The sequence below is a fragment of the Coregonus lavaretus genome (assembly GCF_964263955.1).
Source record: "Coregonus lavaretus genome assembly, chromosome: 1".
Classification (NCBI taxonomy): Eukaryota; Metazoa; Chordata; class Actinopteri; order Salmoniformes; family Salmonidae; genus Coregonus; species Coregonus lavaretus.
Window position 1 is genome coordinate 26,646,240 of NC_139988.1, and position 27,005 is coordinate 26,673,244.

Consider the following 27,005-nt stretch of genomic DNA (forward strand, 5'->3'; position numbering starts at 1 on the left):
ACACCTTTCAGCAACTGGTGTGGCTGAATTAGCCGAATCCACTAATTTGAGGGGGTGTCCACATACTTTTGTAGATTTTTTTTACATTTTAGTCATTTCAGCAGGCGCTCTTATCCAGAGCGACTTACAGTTAGTGAGTGCATACATTTTTCATACTGGCCCCCCGTGGGAAACGAACCCACAACCCTGGCGTTGCATGCGCCATGCTCTACCAACTGAGCTACAGGAGGCCACGATATAGATATAGTGTATATGCCCATATAGCAGTTTAACCTAGTTTGAATTAGGCTAAAGGGGATTTTTTTGTGAGTAGCATGTACCAAATGTGTTTGAGGGTTTAATACCCAAACAGAAACCATTCAATTAATTCTAATATCATTGGTGTCTTTAGTTTAACCAAACATTAGGCCCAATTAATTTATGGATAGGAAATGTAAGGCTGTAGTGACTGTCTAAACAACTGAAACTAGGCCATACTATACTCATTGGCCATTACACTGACAGATGTCAACAAATGATGGGCATACTTTGGAGCTTGCGGATGCAGAACTTCGCATGCATTTCAGGCACGTTCAGTGACTACATATCTCTCTGCCCGCAACCTTTTTTTCAGCCCATTTTGCCTGGTGAATGTCACTGACTCTGGTGTCCCTAGATCTCTCCAGCCCATTAGCCCATCCCCAGACCCGCCAGTATGTGGAAACAGCAGACAGCCATTATGAAGTGTTGAGAGGTCCCTCTGCCCTCAGGGACCTAGCATTCATTTGGCGTCCAGTCGCCATTCTCTTTGCCTTTTTTCTTTGCTTTTGTTGTTGTACTGCACATGTTCTTCCAGGCCACACACCTTGCATGTGTATCTGACATGATGTGCACATGACATATGAATTGCACATTTTAGGCCCTCTTTATGCGCAGAGTGAAAATATGGAAACGCTTGACTTTTTTTGTTGCCATTGGTCCCAGTATATGAAAAGGTGCCTTTTTTCCCTGTTTGTCCTCCAGCACTTTTTGTTAAATAGAGTACTGTGTCGCAACCTTACATGTAATTTTGTCATTGTGTTAACGCCTCTTGCTGGTCCCTAGAAGCAGTGGAGTTGTGTTTGGAGGCAGACAGTCTTTTCTCTCTAAGATGGGTGACCTTTAACTCACCGCTGATCCAGCGAAGAAATTGCTTCTGTGATCTACTGTGATATTTCACTATAGAGCAGCAGCATTCTCCTCAGTTGGTCAACATGTCTTCCTCTGGCTGATCAAATAAAGGAGTGATGTTGTTTTTCAACTACCCACTACTTCTTCCTTCTCGGATGAGTTTTAACAATCTGTTAAATGCACTATACATACTTTTTCTGTGTGTGATTTAAATTCAATAAGGTCATTGGGATTTATACAGACTTGAGATGGTATTGAATAAGTGCTTGATTTTTTTCTGATATTTTTCCTGTGAGAAGTGAGTGAAATTAATTTAATTCCTTATTGTTCTCAAAGGCTAAATTCATGTGTATAGAAGTTGAGGCTTTGGAATTAGTTCAAATGAACCCCATACTGACCCTTTGTACAGTTTGTGCATAATGATGTTTGTAAACAGAATCATTATCTGCCCATTTCTATTTCCTGGAGTTAAGATGTGCGTACATGTCCACTTTCATACCTTTGGTTAGATGGTTGCATGAAAATATCAGTAGCTCCATTTGTGTAAGTGAAGTGATGATCCACAGTATTCAGACTTTTAAACGGTCCTGCAGCTCTCATCAATTCATATGTCAGCCGTCTGCATGGTCTGCCAAGCTTTAATGCCAACTTTGCACTTCCGCTGCTGTCCCTGAGCCTCCCTGAATTAGCATAAAATGACATTTTGCTGTAATGCTAGCAGGACAGTTGGTGTTTTTAATCAATCAGCTCCTGAAAGCTCCTCTGTTCTAATTGGCATCATGGGGCTTCATTGGCTGAAATAAAAGAAATAATGATGTTTATGCAGCAAGCTTGTGACTGGTCACCAAGGCCACAATGTGATTCATAATGACATTTATTTCCAATAGTCAGTGAAAGTAGGGGAAGCTGATGGTAGTTACTCCCACTGTAGGTTGATTTTAACTCCATAAAGCGGCAATCAGCAGTTGAAACCATAACAAAGCGGCCTCCCCGCCTATGTTCCAGTAAAAAGCTGAGGGATGGGGCTGCAGAAATGTAACCACTCTCATATATAGACAGAGCTATGGATGCAAGGACTGACCATCATGATATCAAAATGTAACGTTTTTACCATGTTATGAGGCTATATAGTGTTTGTTTACATTTTACTTTGTTTACAAACATTGGAGTAAAACAAGGTTATATTTTGGGTTCTGATGGGGTACAACAGTTGAACTAAGCTTATTATGTATTGAAGTTATATTCTTCAAAAATCAATGGGTACATTTTAAGTCCCAAAATGGATGTAGCAACTGCAGATAGACCCTTTAATATCTCCCGCTAGCAACACAACATGTATAACAACATTAATTTAGTTATTTACAATACTGTTTGTATTGTTGACACTCCTTAAACTAATTCATTTGCATTGTGTTAGGCAAAATGACAGTCTTTGTAGTAGAATATTCCCTCACCTGTCTTCATTTTCCTCTAAGGTGGTAGTGTTGAGATGCTCAAGGCGTGGAGCTAGTGTTTCTTAGCAACCAGTCCTCAGCGCACCTGTCATTGCAGGCTTTAAACTAGTGCCCTCAGATACCCATACCACCAGAACATTGTCTCAATTCTAAATTAATAGACACATTGCCACCTGCAGTGTCATTGTCAGAGCATGTTAAAAATGTAATTTATTCATACACGAAAAATGCATGAGTGTAGCCGTCAATATTGAGGTGCGTTTTGAGGTATGTTTTTAGAGGTAGGTGTAATTATGCTACCACAGGGCTTGGTTAACCACCAACACACTTTGAGATAGTCCCTATTCACTGATCATGAACACATTTCCCTATTGTATAAATTTTTTTGCCCAAAATGAACTTGAGTGTCCAAAATATTTATTTGCTAGCTCTCCGATAACCATCAAAGCTCCTGAAATGAATGTACACAGAAATAGCCAATATTGTGGATCTCTTGCAGTGGAGCAATTGCAGTACACCTCTACTCAACCCCTTGTGCTTAAACATCCATATCTTTGTTGGACAGATACCCTTCACTGGTTCCAGATTGTTAATCTTGTAAAGTCAATTTCCGTATTACTGATTGCCTATCGAGATGCTGATGTCTCTGTCAACAAGGGGAAGATTACGTTCCATCTTATATCCAGACCATTCTAATCCAATAGCCAATATAGAGTGACGTCTTGGGATTTGGCATTAGTCATGTAAACGTTGTACTCTGCTTATCAGAATCGGCGTATGGTCAAAATTGAAGTAAGCCTACGCCGATTAAAACACATGGTTTTCTGAGCGAGCTTTCAAATTATTAGCTTAATCGGCGTTCCAGCTGTGTATTTGAGCTGCGCATGTGCCAGCACCGGTAGCACAAGCCTCCTTCTTATGTGAGAGTGAAGTGATTTATGAAAAACTGAATGTTAGAAATAGTTCACATACAAACGTATGTCCGAACTCTGAATAAAATATGCTTCGGAAAAAGAACATGGTCGCTGTGGTAGAACGTTTATTTTGATTGTCGATTTTCGTCATTTAAATTCCATCAGGTGGCCTGATTTCAGATGTGTCCATGTAAACAGGATTATTAGGGAAATCGTGCTTCTTCCTAAGCATGTTAACGTTTTAAATGAACTGTTATATCTGACTATCCACAATCGTGTTGTGTGCATGTAACCATACTCAATGTCCCATGTTCTTTGCCTGTCATTTTTTCAAACGAGTAAAGGTCCTTAAGATTTATTTACTGAAAGAAGATATCTTTACTTCTCTCTTCCTAGATCTTCTAAACCCAGATCTTCTCCAAAGGGAATTGGTGTTTTTTGACACACTTTTCGCTGCGATCGTGACGTTTTCCCCTTTTGAGAAAAGTCTTTAAAACCTGGAGAACCGCTGACTAGGGAATCATTAGATGCATGCAAATGAGCCATTTGTGAAGTCAATGTGATGTCGACCTTTGCAAACGTAGGCAGCTGGGATGTCGCTCTTTATTGACCAACGCTCTAGAGATGAGTAACTTTGGAAACCACCCCAACTCACTCCCCATCTTTCTCACCCCTCTCCTCCACCTCCTCTCGCTACGTGCTGATGCTTGGCAAGATGTTTCCATGGAGTGCCAGTCCAAGGTACAGATGACCCATGCTGATGAAGAAATGGAGCCAGGACAAATGAGGGACATATGTTGTAACGGCTTCATTTATGAAGCATGCAGTCTTTCACAATGCCACTGAAATGTCAATCTTCCTAGAGTGCTCTTGGCTGGTTGAGGAATCTCAGCAGTCAGCACTATAGGTCTTAGACTAGTTTAACTTCCCTCAGTATTGCATTACGCTATAATCACAATCTGGCCATCTGTGTGTGAGCTCATTAAGATCTCCAACTGATTTTATTTGCTTTCAGATGCATGACCCCAGGTAGTCTTAGAAGGACAAAGTTTCAAGTTCAGAGGCAGTCTGGTTCACAAGCCTTTTTGGCTTTCAAGCCCTCTCTGTATCCAGATGGACTCTGGATGTCGACCAAATGGCACATTGGGGAACAGTGCATTGGTCCCTCATACTAATAGTCTAGAGGCAGTGCCTAAAGCAATTCTGTCAATGTCTCTTGAAAACCCTGAAGTGATGATTACATTTTTTGAGACCGTTATTGAATAGACTACACAATTCTCATTGTAAAGATGAGGAAAAACTGTGTTCTTGGAGAACCTGTTTTTTTCTACAGTTTGGCCTGTTGGTGCAGCTGTCTTTTCATTATGCAGTCAATTTGCTTTCCAGTGAACCATGTTCATTTGTGAAAGGCATTTTCCCTGTGTTTGCTCAAGTACTTTTTAACTTCAGAAAGCAACCTATTTATTTAAATTGTAGAAACAGCATGTTCATATTTTTTCTTCAAATTGCTGAGGTTATTATGACCTAACCTTTTTGCTCAGAAATAGACTGAAGTGTTTTACATGAAACTGTCAATACAATTACCGTCCAATAACTGACAGGAAGAAACACTGAGACTATCATTATTTTCCACGTTTTGTACATTGGATAGGGTCATATAATAGTGTCAGTCATATAAAAACTATTTTGAGCCCCAGGGCAAATAATTAAACCAGCCCCAGGGGTGTTGGGAAGCGCTTATGTGGGAAACATCAGTGCAACGCTATAGTCCTGAAGAACTCTGTATTGTCATTAACATAATACAGGAAGGAATTTTAATTGGTGTGCGTTAGTGTGGCCAAATGTACTTAAACGCTTAACACAGTTATTTGCACAGAATATGTAAAATGGCACCATAAAGTGCTCTCGTGATGTGCAAGCCAAATTTATGTTTAGATGTTTTTTCTTAAAGGCCCAGTGCAGTCAAATACGTGATTCTCCTGTGTTTTTATATACATTTCCACACTGAGGTTGGAATAATACTGTGACATTGTGAAAATGATGATAATGCCCTTTTAGTGTAAGCGCTGTTTGAAAAGACCGCCTGAAATTTCAGCCTGTTTTGGTGGAATGGAGTTTTGGCCTGCCTGGTGACATCACCAGTTAATAGACCAATAAGAAAGAGTTCCAAACCTCTCTGGCAATAACAGCTAGTTTTCAGTTTTCCCCTCCCCACTCAGACTCCCAGACAATCTTAGCAACATTCTTGCTTGAGAGAATGTTACCCCAGAAATTATTTGCTATTGAGATAAAAACAGCTGCATTGGACCTTTTTGATTAATGTTGTTTTCCCTCCCCCCATAATTGTTTGCCAGAAGGACACTGGAACCTTTCATATTGGTATGAAACTTAAATGTTAAAGGGATACTTCTGGGTTTTGGCAATGAGGGCCTGTATCTACTTCCCCAGAGTTAGATGAACTCGTGGATACCATTTTTATGTCTGTGTCCAGTATGAAGGAAGTTTGAGGTAGTTTTGCGAGCCAATGCTAACTAGCGTTAGCATCTCATTCTGGAGAAGTAAATAAAGGGCCTCATTGCCAAAATCCAGAAGTATCCCTTTAAGATCAAATAAAATTGTATTTGTTTCATGCCTTGTAAACAACAGTGAAATGCTTCCTTATGGGCCTTCCCCAACAATGCAGAGAGAAATGTAGAACAATTAAAACACGTGGAATAAATACACAATGAGTAATGTTAACTTGGCTATATACACAGGGTACCAGTTCCGAGTCGATGTGCGAGGTAATTGAGGTAGATATATACATATAAGTAGGGGTAAAGTTACTAGGCAATCGGATAGATAATAAACAGTAGCAGCAGCGTATGTGATGAGTCAAGAGTTGGTGCAAAGAGGATCAATGTAGATAGTCCGGGTAGCTATTTAGTTGAGTGATTTTATTGAATTTATTATACTTTTTTTTTGTAATACATACATAAGAGCGCTCCAGCCGGTGACGCCTCCACATACAATTTAAGAAAACCATCAAGGATAAAACAATAAAGCTTATTTCTATTGTGGTCCTAACTATACTGAACAAAAACATAAACGCAACATGTCAAGTTCCCAGAAATGTTCCTTACGCAAAACAATATAATTTCTCCAATTTTGTGCACAAGTTTGTTTACATACCTGTTAGTGAGCTTTTCTCCTTTGCCACAATAATCAATCCACCTGACAGGTGTGGCATATCAAGAAGCTGATTGAACAGCACAACACAATGCCTCAGATGTCTCAAGTTTTGAGGGAGCATGCAATTAGCATGCTGACTACAGGAATCTCCACCAGAGCTGTTGTCAGAGATTTGAATGTTCATTTCTCTACAGTTTTAGAGAATTTGGCAGTACGTCTAACCGGCCTCACAACCGCAGACCACGTGTAACCACGACAGCCCAGGGCCTCCACATCCAGCTTCTTCACCTGTGGGATTGTCTGGGACCAGCCACCCGGACAGCTGATGAAACTGAGGAGTAATTCTGTCTGTAGTAAAGCCTCTGTAGCACCTTGTGGTCGGATGTCAAGCAGTTGCCATACCAAGCGGTGATGCAGCCAGTCAAGATGCTCTCAATGGTGCAGCTGTAGAACTTTTCAGCCTCCTGAGGGGGTAGAGGTTTTGTCGTTTCTTCACGAATATGTTGGTGTATGTGGACCATGTTAATTCCTTAATAGTGGTCCTCTGTAGCTCAGCTGGTAGAGCACAGCGCTTGTAACGCCAAGGTAGTGGGTTCGATCCCCGGGACCACCCATACACAAAAATGTATGCACGCATGACTGTAAGTCGCTTTGGATAAAAGCGTCTGCTAAATGGCATTATTATTATTATTATTATTATTATTAATGATGTGGACACAGAGGAACTTGAAGCTCTCGACCTACTCCATTATAGCCCCGTCGATGTGGATGGGGGCTTGCTCGGCCCTCCATTTCCTGTAGTCACTGACCTCCTCTATATAGACGGTATCGTCGTCAGTGATCAGGCCTACCACCGTCGTGTCGTCAGCAGACGTGATGATGGTGTTGAAGTCGTGCGTGGCCACGCAGTCGTCGGTGAACAGGGAGTACAGGAGGGGACTAAGCGCGCACCCCTGAGGGGGCCCCATGTTTAGGGTCAGCGTGGCGAATGTGTTGTTGCCTACCCTCACCACCTGTGGGTGGCCCGTCAGGAAGTCCATGATCCCGTTGCAGAGGGAGGTGTTCAGTCCCCGGGTCCTGAGCTTAGTGATGACCTTGGAGGGCACTATGGTGTTGAATGCTGAGCTGTAGTCAATGAACAGCATTCTCACATAGGTGTTCCTCTTGTCCAGGAGGGAGAGAGGGCAGTGTGGAGTACAATAAGGATTGCGTCATCTGTGGATCTGTTGGGGCGCTATGTGAATTGGGAGTGGATCCAGGGTGTCTGGGGATGTGAGCCATGACCAGCCTTTCAAAGCATTTCATGGCTACAGATGTGAGTGCTACGGGCCGATAGTCATTTAGACAGGTTACCTTGGCGTTCTTGGGCACAGAGACTATGGTAGTCTGCTTTTAACATGTAGGTATTATAGACTGGGTCAGGGAGAGTTGAAAATGTCAGTGAAGACTCCCGCCAGCTGGTCAACACATGCTCTGAGTAGACGTCCTGGTAATCCGCCTGCCCCTGCGGCATTGGGAATGTTAACCTGTTTAAAGGTCCTACTCACATCAGCTACAGCGAGCGAGGTCGCACAGTCGTCCGGAACTGCTAGTGCTCTCATGCATGGTTGTTACTTGCCTCGAAGCAAGTGTACAGTGCCTTCGGAAAGTAATCAGACCCCTTGACTTTTTCCACATTTTGTTACGTTACAGCCTTGTTCTAAAATTGATAACATGAATAATATTCTGCAATCTACACACAATACCCCATAATGACAAAGCAAAAAACATTTTTTTTTTAATGTTTGCAAATGTATTAAAAAAAGAAAAGTATTTACTTAATTATTCAGACCCTTTGCTATGAGACTCGAAATTGAGCTCCAGTGCATCCTGTTTACATTGATCATCCTTGAGATGTTTCTACAACTTGATTAGAGTCCACCTGTGGTAAATTCAATTGATTGGTCATTATTTAGAAAGGCACACACCTGTCTATATAAGGTCCCACTGTTGACAGTGCATGTCAGAGCAAAAACCAAGCCATGAGGTCAAAGGAATTGTCCGTAGAGCTCCGAGACAGGATTGTGTCGAGGCACAGATCTGCGGAAGGGTACCAAAACATTTCTGCAGCATTGAAGGTCCCCAAGAACACAGTGGCCTCCATCAATCTTAAATGGAAGAAGATTGGAACCACCAAGACTCTTCCTAGACCTGGCCGCCCGGCCAAACTGAGCAATCGGGGGAGAAGGGCCTTGGTCAGTGAGGTGACCAAGAACCCGATGGTCACTCTGACAAAGCTCCACAGAGTTGCTCTGGAGAGGACAACCATCTCTGCAGCACTCCACCAATCAGGCCTTTATGGTAAAGTGACCAGACTGAAGCCACTCCTCAGTAAAAGGCACATGAAAAATGAAGCAGTCAATAGGGCGAGCAGCTGTTGTAGGTAAATGTACAGAGGAAGGGGAACACTGACCCTTGTGTCAGTAAATCTGTCTCCAGCTCCGTGAGACGACATCCTTTACAGTTTGCAGCGTCTTTTTTTTTCTTCTTTTTTTTTCGTCTGGCTCTTAATCTCTGAAAGATACCGCCTATGATCTGCAGGCGATGATCAATTGACTGAAAAGGGCACAGTGGACTGGCCACGGTATCCAATTTTTCGCCGCTTCAATAGTTTGATCAAGCTCCCAATGCCACATCTCTTCATTGTCTCTGTTCTAGCTCCACTAAACAGATATCCTGTCATGCTGGCTTCAGCAGTAATTGATGACCCTTGCAGGGCAAAATATCTGTATGTGCTTTAATTGTTTCGGTGGCCATTTTGGACCTCGTCGGATCCATATATCATAAATGTAACATCTCTGCATCTTTTCTAAAGGCCTGAGGACGTTTCAGACTTTCTTGGTATTTCTTTCTTGTTCAATTTTACAAACATGTTTTCCAATTGGAAGCTTCCCAAGTCTGATGCTTATGGGATACAGTGGCTTGCGAAAGTATTCACCCCCCTTGGCATTTTTCCTATTTTGTTGCCTTACAACCTGTAATTACATTTTTTTGGGGGTTTGTATCATTTGATTTACACAACATGCCTACCACTTTGAAGATGCAAATATATATATATATACAGTGGGGAGAACAAATATTTGATACACTGCCGATTTTGCAGGTTTTCCTACTTACAAAGCATGTAGAGGTCTGTAATTTTTTATCATAGGTACACTTCAACTGTGAGAGACGGAATCTAAAACAAAAATCCAGAAAATCACATTGTATGATTTTTAAGTAATTAATTTGCATTTTATTGCATGACATAAGTATTTGATCACCTGGTCCGTGAGTTTTGGTGGGTGGCCCTCTCTTGGCAGGTTTGTTGTGGTGCCGTATTCTTTCAATTTTTTTATAATGGATTTAAGGGTGCTCAGTGGGATGTTCAAAGTTTCTGATATTTTTTATAACCCAACCCTGATCTGTACTTCTCCACAACCTTGTCCCTGACTTGTTTGGAGAGCTCCTTGGTCTTGGTGGTGCCCCTTTCTTAGTGGTGTTGCAGACTCTGGGGCCTTTCAGAACAGGTGTACATATACTAAGATCATGTGACACTTAGATTACACACAGGTGTACTTTGTTTAACTAATTATGTGACTTCTGATGGTAATTGGTTGCACCAGATCTTATTTAGGGGCTTCATAGCAAAGGGGGTGAATACATATGCACGCACCACTTTTCCCTTATTTATTTTTTAGATTTTTTTTTAAACAAGTTATTTTTTTCATTTCACTTCACCAATTTGGACTATATTGTGTATGTCCATTACATGAAATCCAAATAAAAATCCATTTAAATTACAGGTTGTAATGCAACAAAATAGGAAAAACGCCAAGGGAGATGAATACTTTTGCAAGGCACTGTATTCGTTTAGAAAAATGGTGGGTGAGAATTGTGGAATTTGTGCAGAGAGGGATAAAAGGCTCTTCGTGGTTGAGTTTCATAACACATCTCTTGTGTAAAACATGAATCACATCGCTGGGTTGGTGTCCTAACTCTTCCAACTGGCAAGGATAATAAAAACACTTCCTCTCTCCATAAGGAGTGATGTCATTTCAATGAGGATGTTAAACTTTGTAAGACCTTAGCTTTATGCTATGCTTTTTAGATTGAAGTATTATTACAGTAACATTGAATTATTGCAGAAACTTTCAGCAACGTTCACTGATGTTTTCCAAACATGTTGATGTGCTACTGTTTCTCATGTGGTGCCCTTTTTTTATTTTGCAGCTGACAGCCCGCTCCCTACCGGCAGTGCAGTCTGATGAACGACTCCAACCTCTGCTTAACCACCTCAGGTAATTGGCATCATTAGTAGCATTATTGCTTTCTCTGCTGCTGCTTTAGTTTATTCATTATGACAATATAGTCATTATGGTTGCACTCCCAAAAAATACAGCTTGACAAAACCAATGGGGCATGCAGGGACCCGATTGAAAGGGTACTGAAATAACTGTGGTGAACTCGCACCTTGAGTCCTCTGTTGAATAGCAGTTCAACCAAAAAGCTGTGAGAAACGATTCCCCCCACCCCACCCCCTAAAAAAACAGTACTTATTTTTAAGTTAATTTCTACGTCGACTCAAATTCACTTCACAAATGTTCCCGACTCCGCTTTGTGTGCCACTTTTCCCTGAAAAGGCCTAATGTTCCTAACACTAGATTCCCTCTGAGACCGTGTCCCCTATGTCTCCGAACACTGTGATAATGGAACGCAAACAGCAAAGCTAATGTGTCAACTGGAAGCCAGGGATTTTATTTTTAGAGCCAGGCCCCGACAGTACCCACCCACCCATGACCGGCAGAGACTGCCTTAGCAAAATAAAGCCAAGGAATCCCCCTCTGTATCACCACGATGACCTCTCTGCAGATTACTAGACTCTATTTTATTTTGTGCTTTTACCCCCTCACGGCCTTTTGCTCTTTCATCCTCTATTTTCCACAATCTCTTTCTTTCTCCTTGCTTCAAATCTCTTCCACACATGCTCTCTTTCAATGGCTTTCTGAAATAGCCTCAGGCGTAGTCCCCTGCTCTGTGTAGGAATGATCCAACCTGGGCCCTACAGGTCTAAAGCCCATCCTGGCTTTCAGAAAAGGACCCACCAGGATGTCCTGGGCTAGATTAAAGCCCCTCCACCTGCGTCTCACTGGCCATCTAGCCCTCCTGCAGCCTTCCTGCACCGTCCAATTATTGTGAAGGATAGGGGAACAACGGAGGCATTCCCCAAAGGCAACTCTACCAACCAGCCGTGTCATTTGGTTTTTAATTAAGCCCGATTGAGGCCTCTTTTAATTGGATCCGTCATTGCAGGCACTTAGGTTGTTTCGACTGCAGAATGGTTTCCACTGTGTTCCAATGCATGGCTATGCTTGCTGGGGCAGCCAGATAAGGTAGTGTCATGGGGCCAGCTTGTGCCCTCGAAACAAACCCGAGTCCTCATGCAAACCAGCTGTTGTATCGAAACGGGAAAACAAGAGGACTTCGACGCAAAAGCGATAGCTGGCAGGGCCACGCTCCATCAGAATTGAGCAGGCAGCATAAGCCCAAAGCCTGTGCTTGAGTATTCATTGGACCGTCGGTCGCTGGGTCCCACAGATTATTCCATTTCACTTTGAGACATTCTGTGGTAAAAGCTAGATTACCAGGGAACGGTCCAGTTTCATCCGTGGCCAAAGTTGTCTTTGTATCTCTGGGAACCACAAATGTGGCTTAACCAATTTCAGAAGGCAGCTTCTAGAGTGCATCATTGATCCCCCTTTAAAATAATGTGCACCACCTCTCCTTTAGAATTGTAAGGCATACTAGGAAAATTCAAAAATGAATAGGACCTACATTCTGAATGATTAATGCGCCATATTTGATTAAATACAGTTATAATTCACTATCATTTTCCATGAAATGTCAAAGCTTTTAGATATTGGTTTACCGTAAGTCAACATGATAAATCAATAAGATGAAATGTCCTCATCTAAGAAGTTTGCAGCTATAGTTAAGAAGTTCGTGTGACAGAGGCAATGGCACTGAGCTTTTAGCCCTGCTCAGGTTTACACCGTTTTAGTGATGCTGAAAAAGGACCTTGTTTAAACACATTTCTTCTAAATGATCGCTGTCTGACCCAATATATTGTGTTAATGTTGCCTCATGGGCAATTAGGTGGTCAAGGCCTCTAATCTAAGTCATACAGGATACGGTTTTACAAACCTGATTAACCCAGCTGTTGAGTTCCAGTTTAATCAAGTGGCCGTTCAAATGGCATTTAGTCTCAACTTCTGTCATCTGGATTATATCAGTGCCATAAGACTCTGTGATCAGAGTGAGAAGACACACCTCACATTTATAAAGCTTTCGTAGGTTAATTATGGTAGGTTAATTATGGTTTTGACCTTTACCCATGGCACCAAACCATCAAATCAAGATGCCCAAATTAGGCAATTTGAGAGAATGCAATATTGAAGCAATATTTTGATTTGAAAGTGTGTAAATTAATTTAGTATCTTCCTGTAATTTTCAGCCAGTTATGTAACCCCATGTGTTTTGTTAACTGGGTAAGATTACTGAGGTTGTGTAATACATAGGGACTCTGGGGAGCCTCTTCATTGATCAGTTTGGCAAGGCATACTAAAGTTGCACAAAGACAAGTCAGTTAATTTATGGAGGGCTCCTGTTCAAATGTCAGGCACTGGGAAATCATTCACACAGATATCGATCAATGGGATTGATCTTGACCAATGTAACATTTTGCTGGGAGGGACAATAGAAATGGATACAACTGCAAAACATGCAGGAACAATGTTACTTTTGACTTATTCCAGAAACACTGGTCCCCATACTTTATTTGAACATTTCCATTACATTGACATTTTAGTCATTTAGCAGACGCTCTTATCCAGAGCGACTTACAGTTAGTGAGTGCATACATTTTTCATACTGGCCCCCCGTGGGAAACGAACCCACAACCCTGGCGTTGCAAGCGCCATGCTCTACCAACTGAGCTACAGGGGACCCATTAGACCTATTTCCCAAATGTAAGGGCATTTAAAACATATTTTTCTTGCCCCCTACTATGCCTTAAAGGACTTGGTGAAAAATGTATCTGCAAGCCGCCATTCAATTAATAAGTCAGACTTAATTTATGTATAGTGCACAATTACACCTTTCTATGAGGACTGCTGAGAGTAAGCTTGTTATCACAGCCCCAGGTAATAGAGCCGGTGGTCTCAAGGTCTTAAATGGACCCTGAGCCATAACCATGTAACCATGTCCTGCTGTAGCACTTTGTAGACTAATGACATTGTGTTATTTATCTGGACCTATTGTTATAGACAGGAGTAATCTATTTTCTCTTTCTCTTTGCCCCTCTCTTGTTGGTCCATTTCTGTCCTTGTAGCCATGCTTATGTGGGTCAGGACTACAGCATACAGAAGAGTATTGGGAAAATTTCTTTGGAGCAGATCGATCCGGTGAGTATGCATTGAAACACAAAGGGCACATTTATACTAGGGAGGAGAAGTAAGATGGAGAGGATATTGATTATATCAGAAATGTAAACAGTCATAGCAGCAGTTTTCTGTCCACCTATCTCATTATTGGTCCATACTGTGTGTTTCCATCAGTGGCGTAGTGGAGGGTAAATGCCTTTTAATGTTTTATTACCACTACATCGCTGCTTTCCCATAATCAGACCTCCTTAGGATCACAATAAAAACAAGTAGCTAGTTCGCACATAGTCTTAAAGACCTTTTTTAAATAATTGTCTATTGATTGCACAGGGTCATGTCATGCTTATATGTTTTGGCAAATTGTGTCTTCAGTTTTCACAAAGATTACTGTCTTTGCGTTAGCGACACAGACCGTTCTCTACATGGCCATTCAGAAGGGATTCCGAAGGGGTTTTTATGAACCATTGTGGTCTCTCATAGGGGGAGTTAAACTGACCGAGGCCACAGCTCAGACTCCCTGTGCATTCTTCACTTTCTCCATTTCAGAGACCGCTGCTGCTCCAATTAAGTGGCCCGTCAGCAAATGCTAATTTCGTCCTTCAGATTTTGTTTGCATTTACTCGCTGTCAACGGAAGTAATGTATCAAATTAGAAGCTCTTTTACGATCTGGCGCATAAACAAGAACATTTCCGTTCAATCAACGAACTCGACTTCAAATGTTTGCAATCAGGATTAAATGTTCCCTGCCCCCAATACAACAGGAAATGTCACCCACACAATGCTTTGTTTTCTTTTTCTATGCAAAACATATTTAGTACTAAATTTTTCAATGGCAAATTCACAGCATTCTTTCTAAGTGTGCTGACGCAGGCATGCCATGAAGGTGAACAGGAAATGGATAATAAACCAAGGCTATGGGTCGATCAGGAAAGCAGCTTTTGTCTGCTCTACTGGCAAGACTTTCCTCTACTACTTGGTCCTGTCATGTGTGGACGAGTGAGACCGAGACCTGAGGGCTTTAAGCTCTTCACTGTTTGATGTGGTGCTCAACAGATTAGTTAACCTGATGGTAACTGGTGCTGTGTCTCCAACCTCACAGTACTAGACTCTACTACCAGAATTAAAAGGCTGTCTATGGCCTTGGATCAAATTTTTTTTAATGTTTTTTTTTTTTACCTCTGATCGGCACCTGTGGAGTTGGCCTTGGGCTAAGAGTGGCTAATATAGAACATTTTGATCACCAGATGGCTGGGCTAGACAGGTACCGCAACTCCTCTCTCCCGCAAGTCTGCTAAATAAGCATTCTTCTTATCAGCCATTAATAATACATTTAATTTATAATGAACTTTTCATTACATCTCTGTGCTACAGTGAGGGCATTAAAAATAAAATGGGAACATGGAACAAGATAGGAAAAAGTCTACAGGAAGGCAATTATGTAGAGGTGCTTTATTTACATGATATTGAGCTGTATTTATTTCATAGTACCACCGCAGCTTTAAGTGATAAGGAAGCCAGGCCTAGATGAAATCAGGAAGACATTTTAGCTTAGTCTGTATTAGGATATTGCAGGCGACATAACAAACTGGCTGCATATCTGTGCTTTCATAGAGCAAAGATAAAATATGGAATATGAAGTCATTGGTCGATGAAATGGTTCATTCCATGCAGCTTGTTGATTGCATTACCACCATGGTAGAGTGAGATAGTTGACTTGCCTTTTGCCTGCATATGTTAATGTCTCCTCTTCCTCTAGCTATCGGCCAAGTCCTACCCCCTGTGCATGAGGCAGCTCCACCGGGGGTTGAGGGATAGCCACCACCTCCGCCACGGCGGGCGCATGCAGTACGGACTCTTCCTCAAGGGCATCGGCCTCACTCTGGACCAGGCCCTGCAGTTCTGGAGGTCAGAGTTCGTCAAGGGCAAAGTGGACGCCGACAAGGTAACCTTCTTGGACTTGATTGAGTTTGATTTCAAATTAATTTGATTTTTAAAAATAAAGAATGCATATATAACTGCTCCAGCCGGAGACAACAGTACATACATTTGAATATATTCCTTTGTCAAGAGATTTGAATGCTCACTCATGCTGTTCAGCTGTAAATTCCTTTATCGTTCATGTGGAATTTCACCTCCGGCTCAGCTGGAGAATAACACCACCCACTTCCCAATTTTTTGCCCACTCAAGTCTTGGCCACTCAATGTCTGCTGTATCTCTGGCTGTTAAAGTGAAATTCACCCTGATAGTGTATCCCTTTGTTAGGTCAAGCGTGCTGGTCTTTCTGTTTTCTAGTTGCATGCATGCATCCATGGTGATAATGTTAGTGGCTACTGTATTTCAGGTAAGAGCTTCAATTTGTGGCAGTATGGTAAGGTTAGTGGATTGAGTGGCTGATTGCACGTAACTGTTATGTGAGCAGTTATGGTGGGTAAACAGACAAAATAAAAGCAGCAGTTTTAGGAACTTTGGAAATATAGTATGAAAAACGTTTTGAGGAAGTTTGCTCACTCTTTTTAGACTCACATTTTCAGAAAGATGGCGAATTCATACTAGGGGTGTGGGATAGATTTTCAAATCTGCATTAATGACATGTGTATGAGGATTCTGCAAGTGTTATTCCCAGGCAGTATACATAGGCTAGAATGTATCAACAGCACAGGCGTAACATTTGTTATGCTGTAGGAGCAGCATCATTCATTTACGGGAACCTTTTGTTCATTTATATTTGTACTTGAATTTTCAGTTGAGCCTGAATAATCTATGCATTAAGAAAACAACGTGATTTGATGAAACATAACCAATACCGTACTTCTGGAAGGTTATGTTTGTTTCTTCGTGTTTCTTCGTGAGCTGTGTTATCTTGCAAATGAGAAGAATATAGTACAAAATGAATAATGTATGCTTTTTAAAGTGCTTTGACTGCAGCGAGCATATTGATCAATGGAGGGCTAAGAATACAGGTGTTACGTTGTGACAATACAAGGACAGGTGGGGGAGGGATAAGATGTGTGTTTATGCACCTCCAGTAATGGAAAATGAAGAAGAAACACAATGGTTCCCTTTCTGCAGATACTGCTTTTTCGCTGATTATGTTAAAAATGGCAATTTCGGTGCCAACAGTGCTGAGAAAATGGGTGCCTTTGCCACTTTGCTTTGTAAGAGCAATAAATTAAGATTTAGCTGAATAATTTTGGGACAAGACTTGTTTTGAAGCACCACTTTACAAAAATGTCATCAAAAAGGAAGACAAATGGCCACAGATTACTCTAGTTTCACAATATAAACTGACATGCCCAACACAAGTAGCTAGATTCAAACAGGGGCTTAGAAATTAGAATTGTCTTACAGGTTTTAATCAGAATAAGACGCCATACATTTACATTGATGTACGCCTACTTGATACGAGTTAGACTAGCTAATCATAGAAATTAACGTTATTATTTCATGTACATTCAATTTTCACTTTGGTCAATGTCCACCCAGTAACACCATTTGACTGTCGCTTGAATTTCTACACTCACTTTCACACTGCAGTGTATACTTAATGAGCTGCGCTTCGATTTTCACAAGTTGGGAGGAAAAAGTAATGTGAAATAAGTCAATACTGTATATTTTGTACTATACACTTCTCTCTGCACACTTCTCAGCTTTCTTTCGGACTGACTTAGGCATCCAGTAGATTAGGGTCATTGTGACATCATCAAGACTGGCTTTTCCACTGAGCCTTCAGCAGGACAGCAGGGCCAACCTAACATTCGCCTCGCTGTACTGGCTTCTATGGAGGAACGTCACAGTTCAGAGTTGCTTTTACTTTACTACTGCTAAGCCACTTTCACACACTCTCAAAAGCAATAAGAGGGTGTCCCTTTTCCATTCCTCCAGCTTCACTTCCTACTCCTCCACATCCCCCATCCTACTGTAGCCTCCCACCATTTGTCCTGTTTAAGCGGCTCCCAGCCCGGGCGGGCAGACAGATTCTCTGCCGGTCATGGAACGCCACTCCTCAAAGTGCCCTATTTTCAGGGTGGCTGGGTCCCCTCTGTCTGCCCTCTCAGGTGTAAGCTGGACTGCAGAGCACACAAAGCCCAGGCCTTTGTCCCATGGTGGAGGAGGCAGCGGACAGGCAGGCTGGTGCTAGGCAGGTCGTGGCTCTCCCAGTGATGTATGTGCCGTTCGTGGCAGGCTGCATAAAGCCTCTATTAGCATGCGACTGGCGCGGGGGGAGAAGATTGGAGCCAGCGAGGCTGAAACAGGGCCTGCCTGGCTGGCATAGGTACCTAATATTACAGAATAGGGAGGAAGAAAAGGATGGAAGCGAACGTGATCTCCATCGATTTCTGGGCTTCTCCGGAAGGTATTAATTTGAATGACTACTCTTTTGTGCTGCAGTTTTGCAGTTATGTTGACTCTGGGTACTTGGCTATGATATCTGACGGTAGCCCTTTACACTCGTACCCGTATACAGGTTGAAATGGCAGATTTGGACAACGATAAGCGCCTAAATTGGAACGCAGTGGCTGTACAGTAACATGCTATACATGACGTCAGAGCTGAGGGTCGCCGCTTCACCGCTCTGTATTGATTTTGACTGACAGCCGTTCTGAACTTGAGCTCCGCACGCGCGACAAGAAGTTGCTCCCACCCCTCCTGGTAATTGGGCAACTTTTGCAAATGTTTTGTTTCCTGAGTGAGGGAAATGCTGTAAATTACGAGGACTCAATGTATTTTGGAAGATGATCCAGTACGTTGAGGATTATAATAAATACCGCTTTGATGTCATACAAGCAAGCCAAACACCCGTGAGTCCAAATGTGTATTTCACATTTCCGTATCATAAACCTCATGTAATATACAGTGTCAACATTTATGATCACTGTTTGATGTACAGTTTCAATATGACATGGCGTTATACCCTTTGTTGTCCTGAACAGAATGAGCTTATGTTTGTTGTACTGTGAAGAAAATTCACAGTGGACCACGCACCTGAATGCACTCATGACTCCATTCTATGCGCACCAAAATCTGCTTCTCTGAATTGCCTTGTGAAAGCCTAACACTGTAAGATCGTATTTCATAATTTTGCTAGTCATGTTGGCAATAGAACAAGCTTTCAAATGATGCCCGCCTGACCCAGATTGCGATTTATAATGGACCGTTTTTGGATTGCGTAAACAACAGTAATTGTGTAAAGGCGGGGATACAGGGTTGTGTTCCAATCAAAACAACTACAAGTGCTTGCTGTAGTTCCTCAACAGCACAGCTAGGAGAGCAAAAAAAACAAAAAAACGTATAGTTGAATACTCTTGAGTCATAAAAGTACATGACTTAGGAACTGTGCACACTTTGGAGAGGTGCATGGCCCCTTGGAGACACCAGTTAGTCCTCTCACTCAAACCCTTGGAATCTTTTTGTCTTATGTTGCACCTACCCCACATTTTCCAATAATATTCTTACCATGTAACTGAATGTGTCCAGAGTGTTTTCAGATTTCATTATCAACAAATGTGGCAAAGTACAGTAAATGTAAAATGCACATAAAATCAAGTATAATGTTTGGATTCAGTCTAGTCAGGTGAACTGTTGTCCTCACCTTTCGTCTAACCTTTTAATTGCTACCATGGTTATGCATATACTTTCCATATTTATTTTGTAAGAAACATTTCAATTTAGCCCTATCCGTATAGGCCAATCCCCACAAGTGTAAGGGGTTAAGTGGAGGTAAATTATTTGTCAACCAACTGACACTCAAATATGTCCACCACGAGTGTGGCACTGCATTAGTCAAATCAGTCCCAAGCTGAGATGTGCTATTAGGAGAAACAGCCAGAATCAGCTCAGGCATGGCGACTGGTGATGAACCAGTCTATGTAAATTTCATTATTGATTAAGTTCAGTATGAAGCTGATTTGGTGTAAATAAATCATGGCAAGAAGCCCCTTGGCCCTCTCCCAGCTCCTTCTCAGCCTTCTCCATGCTTCTGGAACGTGACTACGTCCTCAGAAAACCCTCATCAATATTGCACTGTCTCGCGCCTCTGCACTCTGACCGCATACGCTCCATATCAATAGCCTGGACCATGTTAACCTTTTCTTCTCTGTGGTTGGAGGCCAGGGGCCGGCGGGGCAGAACGGCCCAGGTCTCCACTGCTGCTAAGCGGACAATGTTAACATTTGTGTTGATGGAGCGTGGACAATGTGAGGTGCGTCAGGGTGAAACTCATTAGACTGGCTCACTGGCGGACTGACCTGCAGAGGAGCTAATCCTCCTAACTGGCCATGCAGGGACACGCCATGCCCTATCTACATTAGTGATTCCTATTTCCTTTCCGAATCGCATTCCATCTGAAGATGAAAGCAGCAAGTCTGGACCAAAGTGCATTTTAATGCGCTGGCGGTCTCCTTTTTTAAATATTTATTTTTATTTATGCAGTCTAGCAGGTGTTGGCAGCTTGTGTAGCAGCTGCATGTCGGAGCATATTTTATAGTGCCTGCTGGTATAATGAGCCTATAAACACAGGCATACGGACCTGTGGAGTTGTACTGTTGACCTCAAGAAGCTGACACCAACACAGATACTATGTTGGATGTATATCCAGGTCTATGGAGAATTAAAAACTGCTACATATGTAGTGAGAGTGAAATTGCATATCATAAAACTCTAGGAGAGCTTTTCTTATTTCCTGCTCAGCTGAATTAGACTCAAGTTACTTTGCAGATAACTCCCAAATCAAATATTATTCCGTTATACTGTCGCTAGTGAAAGTCTACACACCCCTTGCACAGTTTTCACATTATGCTGCCTTAAAATGTAATCTCAAAAGGGAATAAATGTGATGTTTTTTCCTACTAATCTACAAAACCTACTCCACATTTAACTCTGCAGTCAAATATGGTAAAATAAAAGGATTTATTTCCAATAAACTTTGATTTCATTTTCAAAGTTAAAGAACAATTATACAACCCCCAAAATGCACATTTTGCTGCCTTAAAATTAGATCTAAAAATGTATTAAATTAGAATTGTTTTCCTACTGATGTATACAACCTACTCCACATTTCCAAAGTGAAAGAAGAATTTATAGAACATTTTACAAATGAATACAAAATAAAAAAACACCATGTCTTGATTGTGTATGTCTTCACACCCCAGAGTTAATACTTGGTGGAAGCACCTTTAGCAGCCATTACAGCTGTGAATAATTTTGAATAAGATTCTACCAACTTTGCACAACTCTTAGGGAAACATTTATCATTTTAAAAAATATAATTTCATCCATTTTTAGATCTAATTCTAAGGCAGCAAAATGTGGTGACTGTGCAAGAGGTGTGTAGACTCACTAGGCACTGTAATTGGAATTCACTATTTGTTTGTTTGTTTTTCTCTGGATCATTCACAGGAAGTGTAATGAAATTGGTTTGAAAAGAGATGAGCATAGATTATAAATTGGTACGCTAACTCCAGGCTGGACCGTAATGACTGTTTATTACTGTAAAACTTATATTCTACAATTTTTTTTATTTGAGTTTGTAGTGAATTTAGTCTTGTTTGCTCATGGACAGATGGCTTGATAGATAGGCAGACAACAATGGATGGTTTCAGGAAATTGCAGAGCAAAGCTTTTTAACATTGTCAGTGTCTTTTTTTTTTTTTTTTATCAATGTAAACTTTAAGAACACATGCATCACTAGGCTTTGTTCTGTAGAGCTGTAAGTGCTGAAGGGTGCTTTTGAAGGATGACCACTGAGACAGAGGGCTGAGGGAGAAGCAGCTCCCTGAACAGCCAGCCTAAGGAGTCAACCAGGAGAAGGGGATACCTAGTCAGTTACACAACTGAATGCATTCAACCGAAATGTGTCTTCCACATTTAACCCAACCCCTCTTCAAGATTCTTAATATTCTCCACTGGTGTGCAGCAACAGCCCAGCACAGCCAGATTCTGCCTAGGTTGCTGCTGCCTGCCGCAGTGTATCCTGGGAAGGTCTCCAGACTTCAGTCTAAGCCTGACGGGATGTTTGAGAGCTAGGCTACGTGTAGGAATTTCACTCCCAACAGTTTAGCTGCATTGATCAGCCCCTTCTATCTTTCTCTGCTTGAGTAAATGGTCAGACTGCGTCTGTAATTGAGAAGCGTTTCAAATATTTCGACATCGCTCTTGGTATAAGGATGATAATTCATGCCTATTGCAGCGTAAAATTGTATAGGCCCCATACTTGTAATGCAAATCCTGATATTTTGTTCACGTATGCATAGAGCCGTAAAGGTGGTTGGTTGTTCTGTGCCAATTAGTGGCAAGATATTCTACAACTACTGTGCAGAATAGCTGTGCTTAGTAGCAGGGTAGTCCTCTCAATCTTACCCTCTTTATTTCTCTACTGTCTACCAAGGTCTACTTTACTGTATATCTTGATCTGTCACCTTCAGGCAGAAAGCGGTGTATAATGTATGGTAAAAACGCTGTCCCCTTTCCAATGTCAAAAAAGGCATGTGGTGTTCAACAAGCGCAGGATCGGCCCAGACGGGTAGTATAGTATCCCCATTCATCTACACACACACACACACACACACACACAGCACACATACACAGACGCGCCACACACACACACACACACACACACACACACACTTGCAAAGCAGCTGCCGGTTTAATTAGAGCACTCCCCTTCTCCTGAGACATCACAGTCCACAGCACCAATGAGGCCTCCTCCATCAAGCAGCCCTACCTGCCTGCCCTAGACGCTGTTTACTCAACAAAACCCACCTGCGCCTCCATGACTTCCCACCACTAATTGACAGACAGAGGAGACACTCAAGGGTGGCAGGGTGTGAAGTGGGTGGGACTCACCACTACTAGATCTGTGAAGGTTTCAAGCAGGTTAAAACGCTGATGAAATGTGCCCTTGACTGAAGTAGCGCCTTACTTGAGTTGCTCCAGTGGAAAAGTAATTCTGTGTCCAATGTTTAATCTATTTATGCAGCAAAATCGAAAGAGAGCTGGATTTTTAAAGTGGTTTTATCTGATCAGAGTCAGATTATTTTACTTGTGGCTGTCAAAGATGCATCTCAACTCTAAAGTAACATCCTCTTCTCATTGTCTCCTTTCCTTCATCTCCACTAATCTGAAAACAGGATGGGTGAAAGTGATCTGGCAGAAGCCTGTCAGGCATCATGGAAACTATAGCTCTTAGTATCATAACATCTGATTTAACTATGTTTATGCGCAATGTTTTGACCTCCAAAAGTTCCGAAAATGTTCATTGGGTTTTGAAACATTATTGCGTAATTATCACCTCGATGATCTTTCCAAAGTTAAGACTTGGATTAGAAAACATTGTTTTGCATGACTAATAACTTTGGGGACAATGGGTAACACAGATCTTATTTGTTTGTATTTGTACTTATTAAAGGTAGACCCAGCGAAATGAGCGAGATGCAACACTTCGCTCTCAAACATTCTCACACAGTATCTGGGCATGTGCACGGGTTCGCTTCACGCTGTTACAGCATGGTAGCCACGGAACCAAAATAGCGGAGAAGTTGAGCCTTAGTTGTTGCAGAAATTGACCCACTATGCTGTTTACTTTCTGCATCTACGTCATATCGCTGAGTCTCCTTTTTAAAGTTGTGGTTGAGAGTGAGAAATGAACACACTAAATAAATTTGAACCATCAGGAGGGGGTACTTGCTAGGCGTTAACGTTGTTGATGTTTTGGCCTGGATTAGCCTATATAATCAAAATCAAATCAAATGTTATTTGAAATGCTTACTTACAAGCCCTTAACCAACAATGCCGTTTTAAGAAAAATAAGAGTTAAGAAAATATTTACTAAATAAACTAAAGTTATAAAAAGAAAAAAATTAAGTTGATGTGCGGGGGCACAGGTTAGTCGAGGTAATTGAGGTAATATGTACATGTAGGTAGGGGTAAAGTGACTATGCATAGATAATAAACAGCGAGAAGCATCAGCTTACTGTACTAATTGGATATGTTAGCAGTTCCTGATAATTATTTTTTCACCTACAAAACGTGTTTATTCTGCATTTGTGTGATGAGCAGTAGAACAAACATTTGTTTTGACTTATGTCAGAGTGCTTATGTCAGAGTGCTTGCTAAAGGAATTCACCTTTATTAATCTTTAAAAAACAAGCGATTTTTCTTACACTTTGACATTGTAGAATATTTTGTGTAGATCGTTCACAAAAAACTGACCATTTAAATAAATGTTAATCCCACTTTGTAACCCAATAAAATGTGAAGAAATCCAAGGGATCTGAGTACTTTTGCAAGGCACTGTATATATACCCATGCATGACAGAGGCGGAACAGTGTAGGCTATCCTGTTCTTCAACTGGAGGCCCGTAGTAAATAAACGCTAGTGTTCGCTAAAATAGAATTATGCTCGATGTTATGGATATTTAGATGCAGGTATTTGTTTATTTTCATTATATCCTACAGTGAGACCAAAAACACCTATTATAACAGTCCTGTTTGTTTCTCCATCCACTCCTACTCATGACTCAGTCCTCCATAAAGCACTTTGTTTTCCTGTAGTTGAATTGTTTCTCATTCACTGCCCTTGATTGAAACCGGGTAATTAAGTAAATGACCCAGGAACCTTGAGTGTGTCTGGCGAATCCGTACGTGACTGGCTGTGTGCAAAACCCTTCCAAACTATTTAAATGCTCCTTGAAGGTGCTACAGGTTTTTATTATTCAAGTCACTCCCAGGATGTAATCTCTGTTTCCATCTAGTTCTATGCTTAGTGTCTCTGCTGAAGCATTAGTCTTTGGAGCACTCTCGCTTTTGCTGTCTGCTCTTGATACATTTCACACAGCCAGACGAGAAAGGTGGAGGAGCTGTGCTCTGTTCGCACCTTGACACTGAAAGAAAAGGCTTCCTGTATTGAAAAAAACAGCTTCTGAACATAGATGACGATTGCTTAGACTACTGCCTCAAAATCCACAATGGGCTTGGACTCTGAAGAAACCTTTCCCGAAGTTAGATTAAAATTGGATGGATTTTAAGAAGACTTTACATATTAATATATCCCAAATCCTCAGTGCTTTCCACCTAAATCCACAGCCAGCCTACAGTTCCCAAAATGTTGGACCACATTTATTTGTCATCCATAAAGGCAGGAAGTGCCTAACAATTATGTAGCATGTATGTAGCTTGTATCCTCAAGCTATTTACCCAAACCACTAATATAATGGTCTCCGAAGGCTGCACTTTTCTTAACCGCAACAGCAGACAACTGAATGTGCATTTTGGGAAGAGCCATGATGTATTGTGGAGTCCCTCATCTTCAATGTTGCTCTGAGTTTGCACCCTTTAATTTGACAAGGTGTTCTTTGGCATAAGGCTTGTAGCGGTAATTAAAATGAAACCTGTTTTAATGGCAGTACACATAAAATGGATTAGGGCTAGTGCCACATCAGTCACAATGGACTGTCTCTGAGGAGCCACGGCAAGGCTTGTACACACACACACACACACACACACACACACACACACACACACACACACCTTATCCATTCTATTCTAGCCCTGTTTCTCAGACACCATTGCCAAAGTGTGTTGGACTGGAGATGTAAACAGGCTGTACAATAGGCCCACAGGGCAGACACTGCATTATCCAACATGCTGTACAATAGGCCCACAGGGCAGACACTGCATTATCCAACATGCTGTACAATAGGCCCACAGGGCAGACACTGCATTATCCAACATGCTGTACAATAGGCCCACAGGGCAGACACTGCATTATCCAACATGCTGTACAATAGGCCCACAGGGCAGACACTGCATTATCCAACATGCTGTACAATAGGCCCACAGGGCAGACACTGCATTATCCAACAGGCTGTACAATAGGCCCACAGGGCAGACACTGCATTATCCAACAGGCTGTACAATAGGCCCACAGGGCAGACACTGCATTATCCGACAGGCTGTACAATAGGCCCACAGGGCAGACACTGCATTATCCGACAGGCTGTACAATAGGCCCACAGGGCAAACACTGCATTATCCAACAGGCTGTACAATAGGCCCACAGGGCAGACACTGCATTATCCAACAGGCTGTACAATAGGCCCACAGGGCAGACACTGCATTATCCAACAGGCTGTACAATAGGCCCACAGGGCAGACACTGCATTATCCAACAGGCTGTACAATAGGCCCACAGGGCAGACACTGCATTATCCGACAGGCTGTACAATAGGCCCACATGGCAGACACTGCATTATCCGACAGGCTGTACAATAGGCCCACAGGGCAGACACTGCATTATCCAACAGGCTGTACAATAGGCCCACAGGGCAGACACTGCATTATCCGACAGGCTGTACAATAGGCCCACAGGGCAGACACTATCCAACAGCCATGTCAACATGCTTTACTTCCTCTCCGCTCTGGCTGCTTTCTATAGTTTTCGCACGGCCTCTTCCAAATCCCGTCAGTAAAAATGGGTAGAGGACTGTTTTGGGTTAAATGAAGTCGCACCGGCTGTGCGCTACTTTGACTTGCATGTTTACAGAGAGGGAAAAAAGTATTTGATCCCCTGCTGATTTTGTATGTTTGTCCACTGACAAAGACATGATCAGTCTATAATTTTAATGGTAGGTTTATATGAACAGTGAGAGACAGAATAACAACAAAAAAATCCAGAAAAACGCATGTCAAAAATGTTATAAATTGATTTGCATTTTAATGAGGGAAATAAGTATTTGACCCCTCTGCAAAACATGACTTAGTACTTGGTGGCAAAACCCTTGTTGGCAATCACAGAGGTCAGACGTTTCTTATAGTTGGCCAACAAGTTTGCACACATCTCAGGAGGGATTTTGTCCCACT

The 27,005-nt window shown here is 41.9% G+C and overlaps 1 protein-coding gene across 2 annotated transcripts in view; it reads left to right on the forward strand.

Moving 5' to 3' along the window:
• prim2 (DNA primase subunit 2) overlaps nt 1-27,005 on the forward strand; it is an 88,469-nt gene that overhangs the window by 42,911 nt on the left and 18,553 nt on the right. For both annotated transcript variants that reach the window (XM_084174694.1, XM_084174695.1), the window contains exons 8-10: nt 10,940-11,007; nt 14,097-14,169; nt 15,906-16,091. In XM_084174694.1, the coding sequence (XP_084030820.1) occupies nt 10,940-11,007; nt 14,097-14,169; nt 15,906-16,091 (327 nt within the window). The remainder of the gene's footprint in view (nt 1-10,939; nt 11,008-14,096; nt 14,170-15,905; nt 16,092-27,005) is intronic.